This window comes from Varanus komodoensis, unplaced genomic scaffold (genome assembly GCF_004798865.1).
Source record: "Varanus komodoensis strain SLA01 unplaced genomic scaffold, ASM479886v1 scaffold35, whole genome shotgun sequence".
Lineage (NCBI taxonomy): Eukaryota > Metazoa > Chordata > Lepidosauria > Squamata > Varanidae > Varanus > Varanus komodoensis.
Window position 1 is genome coordinate 9,913,588 of NW_025335856.1, and position 9,900 is coordinate 9,923,487.

The following is a 9,900-nucleotide window of genomic DNA, read 5'->3' on the forward strand; positions in this document are numbered from 1 at the left end:
CCTAGTGCTGGTTTGTGAAAATTCTTTTGGCGTTGAGAAAAAAATATGCAAATCAGACTGTTTTACAGAGAAGACTGTGAGCTGGCTCAGCTTGTGCTAAACAAACCAGAATCCAGGGCACCAAATCAAGGACATCTGATGGATTTTAATTCCACCCCCCCCCCACAATTCTTCACACCACCCTAGTCATGCTTATTGAAATTTTGCCGTGCACATAGCTTACCAAAAGTCACAAATGTCCTCATAAATGGAACAGAAAGAGTTTGAGAAGTTTAGATTTGGAATGTGGGAGAAAATGGAACTGACAGTTTTGTCAATCTCTGGTATTCATGCTATGTGTGAATCGCACAGAAGAATGGCTTAACCATTAAACTTCACCCCATGCTGAAAGTAAAGATTCAGTTCTATGCACATGAGCTTGGGAGAAAACTCCACTGATTCCTAGTAAGCATGAGCAGTTGAGCAGTAAGCCTAGTTTTATGCAAATGTATTTTCCTTATGGCCCTTTCCTCTATTTTATATGTTGTCAGATATGATTGTATGATTGTAAACTTCTCTCTTTCTCTCTCCCCTCTCCCTCCCCCTCTCCCTCTTGCTGCTGAGAAGAGTGCTAGGCACACAATAAAGACACAGTCTGGGCAACAAGTATTTGCAAAAGTTAGGAAATAGAAAATGGAAGAGTGTCAATTGAAATAAATTCGGTTGGAAGGTGCCAGGCATGGTGGACATATCTTATATGATCACTGAAAAACAGCTGGGTTTAGGGAACAGCCAGGAAAACAAAATTAAATACATAAAAGAAACACATGGAGGAGAACATTTATGTATTCCTGATGTTTGAACACACCACGTGAATGGTGTTTCTGAGAAGGTGTTCTTAACCAGTATCAGTAGCTGTAACGAGGCATGAAGAATAGATGGCACACCCCAGGTGCCATTAAGAGATGGATGAAATATGTAGATCTAACCACAGGTAGCAATAGCAAACCATATTCTGCCACTTTGCCCAAAAATCCATTTACTGAACAATGGAAGGGAAAATATTTATGTTGCAATTACACTAATTATACTTTGTTACTGAAAACTTAGTCTGTAGGCTGCTGTCTCACATCCAAGGCAGTCTCTCTCCCCACTTCACCCCACTCCTTACTAAGTTCTCCTACTCTTCTGTGACTAAGAAATATAAGCAAATTTGAAGCTGTGCAAGTAGGAGCAGGGCTGAGTCTCGATACCCTGCTACCCTGGGTAGACAATGGTTCCCCAGTGGTTCTCATTCAATCCTAAAAGGAACCATTCTACTTGGATACATTGCTGTCCATCATCATACTAGACTATGAGGATAGGAAAGAGATAAGCATAGAATGAGGAACACAAGGGAAGGAAGCAGAGAATTGTGTCAATTTTGGTTCAGAATTGGACACAATTTAGGTAAGCATAAACACGCAAATTAGATTTGGATGCTACAATGACATAACTTGGAAGACAACTCCCAACAAGCTAAAACTACAAGCCACAAGCAAAGTACCTTATAGACATTATCAGTATATTATAGATGCAATCCTTTTGCATTGAATTCAAGATCCAAAGAAGGGCTATAATGTATGAATATGATATATAAGAACATCCCTACAGTTCATTTTAATAAACATTTTAGGTTCATGTATGACAATTGTTCATGTAACAAACAATATCCAGTGATTAAATTCAAGATAGCACTGCTCAGTTCAACTATTGCCACAGAGAATCAAGCCATACCTTAAAACTAATATACAAGGTGTATTAAATAGGGAAGCATTTGTAAATTTTTGACATTACCTGTTTAAAGATGCTGTCAAGTCTTACCTTGACGTAAGACGAAGTGTCTGGTACTGTTTGGAACATCCTTATTTGTGAACAGATGGTCTAAAAGAGCCCCAAAGTTGGCCTGCAAGAGTAATTTTAAAAGTGTGTATGTGGTCAAGGGGAAACAGCTCATCCTAAACGAAAACACTTTAAATTTCTGTAATAAAAACCAGTAAATACATTCCAGAACTAGAAGAAAATTCTACTTGTTTGTTTGGTGGGTTTTGGACTTCCTTGATTATGCAGAAAGAATAAGAGTAGAGACAAAGGGAGATAAAGCTTTTCATTGAATATCTGATTGACAGCAAATCTCATGTGATAAGTCCCATCCAATTCAGTGGGACTAGCTCTCAGATCAGACTGAAGCATAACTGAATTTCTTCTGAATTTACCATTAATTTGATTTTCTGACTCAATTAATGAATATTGAGATGAAATATCCACATATTTACGTGGATATGTGGATATTTAGCCTTTAATCGGAATTAATCCCTATGGATTTAGCTTGTAAAATGTGATATTCAACACTTTGGATTGGAGCTAGATTTTGCATCTTGGAGGAGTCCCATTAACTAGAAGGTTTAAAAGGGTCAATTTGACCCACTTTCATTAGCTGCTAGTATATTTCACAGCCTGATTTGAGGTGCTGGTTTCAGTCTATTGATCCTTACATGACGTGGTACTGTCAACATCTGAGACCTTCTCCCAGGAGCCACCTCCAAGGGAACCTTAGAAGGTGACAATGAGAGAGAGGATTTTCTCAGTGTTGCTCCCCTGACTGTGTAACCAAGACCTGCCTGGTGCCAATTTTGTCATCCTGCTGACACCATACTAAGACAACATCATTTAATGGCTTGAGAGGAGAACTCAGGTTTGTTTACATTTTCAACCAATTGCAATTCTTACTGTGGTTTGGACAAGCTTGTTGCTGTGAAAAGATCTACATGCCTTTCCACAGCGTCATGCAACCAGAAAGCAGAAGTTGCAACTAAAATGAAGAAACATAATTTTTAAATTTCACCTCTGTGGGTGTCCCTTGCTCCGTCACTTTCACACAGTCAAATACACGTGGTTTTTCCTGGAAGCCAAATGTTATGCTCTCGTGATCTCATCTTTAATAGTTTTTCATAAGCCAAACAGATTACATGTGTGTGAGATCAAAACATTGCAACAGGGCAATGGAGAGGAGCTTAGTGTGTACACAACTGAGCTCTCTTGTTAGTAAAAAGTACACACAAGTATATCTACTATAAATAGGTGCCATTAGTGTCATTGTGTAAATGCCTTGGCCACCAGCCAGCCCAAACGAGCACTTAAGCTCTGGCTGATATCAACAGGCTTATAACACGTGTGTCATTCTCTCTCATTTAAATCAACAGGATGAAACACATTTGCTGGGACTCTGTCTTTGGAAAGAACAGGAATAGCAGGTCCCCACGTCAGTAGGTTTATACTAACACAGGGAACAACAGAGGAAGGGGAAATGGAGGCACCGGTAGTGAAGGGAAGAACTGGAAAGAGTTTCACAACACTAGCTTTGGCTTAGGAGCTTTGATGCCCAGCACACCTAACTGTTCAGTGTTGAGATATGCTCATGTTTTTTGACAAGCTGTCTCTCCATCTGGCATGCAATAAGCATCATTCCTAAATATCAGTGATGGGCAGGGCATGGACAGAGTTAATGTCAGTCAGTAGAACTATGATGTTATTTCCTTCTCACTGATCTTTTGTCTGTGAAAATGCTCCACAGTAGTTAGAATATTTGGTCATGTAAACACTTTTGAATGGGAGTTATCAGCACTGGAAGCAGCAGAGCCAGGTTTATATCTGCTGTCAAAAGAATGGCTGGTCTGTCTTCAAATTTAAATGCAGCGGTACTGAGACATCACCACAAGTAGTTTTAATCAAAGTGATAGTGATATGACTCAGACTGATCCCTTCCTCATGCTTGCCTGGAAGCAAGTCCCAGTGAATCTGGTGGGATTCCTGAATATACACCTGAAAAGATCACAGGACAAGAGATAGAAAGAATTACAGAAAAAGGCAGAAAACGTATCTAGCACTCACCTGAATAATAATAAGAAGAATGCAAAATGGATTTGATCATACTTCAGTTTGTTTGTTGCAGCTTTATTACATTACTTGGAAGAAAGCACTATTGATTTCAGTGAAAATTATTTCCAAGTAATTTATTCTGGATTGGAGTATATGTCTATTTAAAGAACTCTGAGCAGCTTTTAACAGCTCAGGAATGCTATACAAGTTTGTTATTAGAATGATTGATTCATCTCACACATATGCAATATCCTTAAGATGGAAGAGAACTGACATCCTTTTAAAAGTGCTTAAAAATTCTGGGGTAATATTACTCATTCCTAGTTCTCTTATGAATGACCTTTGCTTTCAACTTGAGCTACTGACCAAAACATTCTAAGCAAGTTTAAAGAGAAGTAAATGCCATTAAATTCCATTAAACTTCATTCCAAAAATATGGGTTGAATCCAGACTTAGTTATGCTTGCAGTAGACCCATTCAAGTCAGTGGAGCAGGTAAGTCATAGAGCCACAAAAGTCAATTGTGTGAGTAATGAGTAACATATGTCTGACATATGTAAACATATGATTACAGTGGTGTTATTCTAAACATGACTTAGTCTGGATGTTTAGGATAGTACCTTAAGTGGTCCTCAATTCCTGGAGTAATAACATACATCTAGGATCTTTGCCTCATATTTAGACAATTGGAAATGCAGATAGTATTGATTTTGTATCATGAAATCAATTTACAAGAACACAATATGAGCTTGCATGTGCAGACATGTGCCTTTCAGGGTGAATTATGTGAGTGCGTGCGGGGAGAGTTCTTTACGAAAAGATTCTCATTTGCCACTTTGCGTATTTTCCTGGCCAAGAACACATTGCTGCATGAATTAAATTGTGTTTCGGATCCAGTGGTTGGTATCGAAGTCCATCATCCCCATATCTCAAGCAGCTTTCCTAGCTCTGCAGGTTGCAAACTATTGTGAGACATTCTCCTGCAGAATTGGATGACACCTGTGCAAGACCCCTGCCATTTATCAGTGTGCTCACTGATTTTACTGGAACATGTGGGGAATGCTTTCTGCAGGATTATGCTCTTGACTAACAGATGGATTTCCTTGCATATTTTCAGACTTATTATTCCAGAGGTTCACATCTCTATTCTTTTCCAAAGCTAGCTGATAATGTTAAAAACCCCTATTTGATCCCCCCCGTGAGACATTTAGGGGTTAAAACACACACACACTCCAATGGCAAATAGTGCACATTGTTAATTTTTATTTAAATTATTACCCAGCCAGTTAGTGCAAAAGAATAATTGATCATAAACTCTGGCTCCAGTGCACAGTTTATGCTTGGTTTTCTTCAAGACATTGCAATTTCTTTCACATCTGAATGTTGCAACAAAAGTTAGAGACAAAATCAAATTGAAATAAAAACCCTTCTGATTTGAGGGCCAAGGTAACTTTTATTGGCCCATCCATTCTCAAGGGTCAGGATGGGATTCATTACCCTCAATCTTCTCCCTCCTCTGATGGGCAATTTTTATAGCCCCCCCCCCACCTCCGTCCACTGCGGCCAGAAAGAGACTCCTTTTCATTTTCCTACAAAACATTTGACAGAAGCAGAATGACCCTTGACAAGTTGTAGCACCAGGAATATTTCCATGCAAACACACCAAGCGTAGCCTTAACGACAAGCCAGATGTTGTTCATTTTCTGTTTGCCTTGTTGAGACATACAGTTAAAGGACTCACCTTTTTGCACACGCTTTCGTAAGCCAGCTGGAAAAACCAAGTTGTAAAGATCCAGGGGAAAAATGAAGAAAACTAAAGTAAAGCTCCACCGATCTGGTGGGATGAGAACATAGCCTTCCCTGCAGCCACACAGAACAAGTTTCTGCAGTGGCGAAATGAACTTGGTTGCATGCAAGGCAGCAAGAGAGATGAGAAAGTTTTCCGTCCTCTCCAAACTATCCAGGCAGACTGCATCAGCTCTCACATACTCTCAAAGTGTCTTAGAAATGCTGACGGTCCAACTGCCTGCTTTTCCCTTCCCTCTCCTGCTTCCCAGACCGTCTCCCTTCCTCTCCTCCCTGGATTTCCTCCCCCGCCCCCACACCTTATCAATATTTCAATCGCTCCTTTGATAAATCACTGTCGTATGACATCTTTGCCTCTGTCACCTCTGTTCAGTGACTCCACTCTTTAGTCGGAACTGCTTTCATCTTCCAGAAGCCCTATAAAATTACAAGAATACACCACTTTTGGAAGGAAAGCTCCCACCAATACTACCATCTCCGTCTCTCTCTTTCTCTTCCCCCTCTGCGTGCCTCTTTTTCGAAGGTGACGCTGTGCGGAGTTCATGCTCTGCATTAGGCTCCTACTTTAAAATAAAGCTGCTTTCAATATCAGCTTTTAAATCATGATTCCTGAATTTGGACACAGTCAAATCAATAAATAAAAGGAAAGGAGAACTGAAATTAAAAAGAAGCTGCCCTTGGAACAGGATATTCTGAAACTCAAAAACCCCCTGGAGTCTTTCTCTCCAATGCTGAGAGGGCTCCTTGTACCTGGGGAGGTAAAAGCACTTTGTGCATCCTCAGAGGTATTGCTCTCTGAAAGCATTTTAACTTTGCTTTTCAATGTTATACAGAATTCCCAGGGTTTCAAATTAAGGCACCCAAATGGCTCACCAAGATTACAAAAAACAAACCATAATTAACAGAACATAATACAAAAAAACCAGCCTAAAATTAAACCAAAGAGCACTTCAAAAGGCTTCTTGAAATCCACAAAAGCACAGGCAAAGGGGACTGGGTTCCATCTGGAATCCAAAAACTTGAAGCAGGGATGGTGGATAGGATGGAGAACATCCCTGCAGAGAAGCTTCATAGCCCACATATCCTCCTGCTCTTTATTATCCAAGGTCTGGATCCAGGATGGCATTTCAGTCCTTTTGCAATCAATGGAACAAGTTAATCATGACTCAGGGTACTTTCAGACAGACAACCAGCTCTAGCTGTCAAAAGACACTGTGCTGCTATTCTTCCTTTCCCTGCTAATTTTGTTTTTCTAAGGATCAAGAAGAGAGATGGAAGAAGTGGTGGGGAACACAAGTGGTAGTAAATAGAAGATGTTGTTGTCTGACCTCCCCAGTAAAATTGTATGAATAAGGCAGAATGAACATACAATAAAAGCTTTCTTTGTGGATAGCTGATATGGGAAATGATTATGTTTTGACAGGGTGGCAGGGAAGGGAAAGGAGTTGTGCAGTGATGAAAATTATTCCTGAGAGATACTTGGATGGTTCAGCTCTCAAATTGTTCTCTTCCTCTGTGACTGTGTGTGTGTGTGTGTGCACCTCCTCACACACATTTATGACTTCATGAATGGAGCACCAAGCAAAAACTTGCAAAACTGCCCTAACCCAACATCACCTCAAAATCGCTCTCATGCCCATACAGTTTCCTTATCAGTAGTTTTCCAAGGGTCAGTCCACACATAAATGCTTGTCCCATGATGGTTATAGGTACAACATGAAGTGCCTCAACCCCCACAGATGCAGTGCATGAGGGAGAGCTTTCATGTCACCCAAACACAACAATGCAGCCCCTTGTTAACAAAAACGCTGACCAATCTGACACATAGCTTCATCCCCTTCCCTGCTGAAATGGAGCCACTCAAGACCTCCTGCCATGCATGTTGCAGATGGTGATTTTTTAAAAATCCTCCACATTAAGATGTTCAGTTCATTTTACCAACCAAAGCCTAAACCGCAATTTCTTTATCAACTGTGCAATCCTACATATGATTAGACCGAAAACAAGTCATATAACACCCCAAAAAGCCCTCTAACACATGGCTAGTTATGAACTTTTTAAGGACTTCTTTTGGTCTAAACATGCACAGAAATGTGCCCTGAATGATTAATAATCGAAGACAGTATGATTTCTTTCCATATTTCAGTTCAGAATAATGCCACAACAGAGTGTTTGCACGTATGTGTGTTCATACTATTATAAAGAGAATATATATAGGGGGTATAGCAAGGGACACAGCTTAATGTAAATGATATCTCTTCCCCCAGGTATTTACTCATAAGAGCACCCCCTCCAACAATTATTTCCCCCTCTCAGGTTTACCTCTAAGTCTAACATATTGAAACATTTTCCTCCTTAATATATATGTATAAAGTAACGGGTGAAAGGGCAGTCCAGGAGCCGTGTCTATATACAATTTACTCTCCACCAGACAGAATTCCTGACAATTTCTAAAGAAAACAATGCAGCTGAGATGTATATTCTGGAGTTAGCAACGGTATTTTCAAAAGCTAGCATTCCTTTTATTTTCACCTGGGGTTATTTTGCAGACAAGGTAAATGTTGCAAACTTGCAAGGAAGAAAGTGGGGGACAGAGAAATTTTGAAGGAATCACAAATGGCAAAGACGTGTAACTTCCACTTTTGGACAACTTCACATTTCTATGTATGCCCTACTTTTTGTAGATTACATCATACATGCTTGTGTTTTTAAGGATTAGACTCCAAGTAATAAAATAAAACAAAACTGCTCTTTAGAAGCTAAATGGGACCTATTTCCAAGCACGAGTGTAGAGGACGGCATTCTTAATCAAATTAAGTCTGCAATCCATAATTTACTCTAAAGTAGTACATCAGGAGAGTAAGCTGATGGAGGATGCTTAACAGTATCTGTGATCTTCTATCTTGTATGGCAGAGAATTTCATTTTAATCATGGGAGGGTTTTTTCCCTTTGTTCCCACATTTACATCATCATATAAATTAAAATACATCTGCCCCAAGCTACCCTTCCCCATCACTTTAATAGCCTCAAGAATGCCTACCTTTGCTTAGGTCCATTCAATTCAACAGGATTGAATGTGCCTGACTCTGCTAAAACAAAACTGAAGTGTAAAGACCCAGATATGAAAATGCAGTATTTTACCCTTCTTGAAGAAACAATAAGCAATTTAAATCATTCCCCTTGTATTCTAGAGTTTTTTCTTTTACAAACAGTATCCTCATTTTTATCTCCACGCTAAACCTGCAATACTCCATTATAATTCCCAGGAAAATGAAGAAGTCTGGAAGGCAGGAAAGCCCAAGATACAGAGATGTTCTTCTGTCTTTGTAATCAAACCTCATGGTTCAGTCCAGATACCCCATATGGCTAGTTTAAGTCATCTCCAGAGCTTTACTAGCCCAGAAGAAAATTGCAGTCAAATTGGAAACATCTGCAGTCCCAGAAACAAAACAAAGAGAGGGGAAGGAAAATCACCCTGGAGCAGCAGAAAAAGTTAACAGGAGCTTTGTTTACACAAACCAAAACCTGCCATCTCAAGGGTTCATTGGCAAAGTATAAGTGACTTGTATATAAGCAACATTTCACCATTTCTATCACTAGGCATCTCTTGAGATAGCCACAGAATCTTGAACTGAGAGCTCTGCCTCCGTGTGCTTATTTGGAAGTCAGTCCCATTGAAACCAACAGGAGACAGGCCACCTGGATGGAGCATCAAAATGTTGATGCCACATACACTGAGCTGCAACAGAGATGACAGTGAATTGGGGAATAGATAGAGTGAACCAAGTCGAAGCTGGCCCAAGATTTATGTTGGGCATCTGCAAAAAAACATGGCTGTGTTTCTTCAGCCCTAAAATGCTGGGGGAAGAAAATATAGGGTCTCCAAGTAGACGGAAAATGGCATCACTGGACAGCGCGGTGAATTATTGTATTCTCATCTCTATAGGTTCAACTTCCATCAGCATTCCATAAATTTGGAAACTCACAAGTCCTTGTCAGGTTCTTTTGGGTTGTCTTTGTTTTGCATTTTTTAAAAATCTTTCTTTTCATGAATAGACTTATGTTCTTCTAAGGACTCCGTTGAATATGTAGAAACCCAAATCTTATTTTTGAGATGACTCATTGTTCTTCCAAACTCATAGGCTCTCAACCATCGGATTTCTTCATTATTAGAGACTGATAGGAAATTCCTAGCTA

General features: G+C 39.8%; 1 protein-coding gene across 3 annotated transcripts in view; it reads right to left on the minus strand.

The window, feature by feature from the left end:
• Nucleotides 1-5,829, minus strand: part of FLI1 (Fli-1 proto-oncogene, ETS transcription factor) — a 115,540-nt gene extending 109,711 nt beyond the window's left edge. Inside the window, exons 1-2 of one of the 3 annotated variants that reach the window (XM_044439678.1) lie at nucleotides 5,638-5,829; nucleotides 1,816-1,924 (exon numbers count right to left, since the gene is read on the minus strand). In XM_044439678.1, coding sequence (XP_044295613.1) covers nucleotides 1,816-1,881 — 66 coding nt within the window. In that variant the 5' untranslated portion in view covers nucleotides 1,882-1,924; nucleotides 5,638-5,829. The remainder of the gene's footprint in view (nucleotides 1-1,815; nucleotides 1,925-5,637) is intronic. The other 2 variants (XM_044439676.1, XM_044439675.1) reach the window with 2 other exon arrangements.
• Between the last annotated feature and the right edge of the window lie 4,071 nt (nucleotides 5,830-9,900).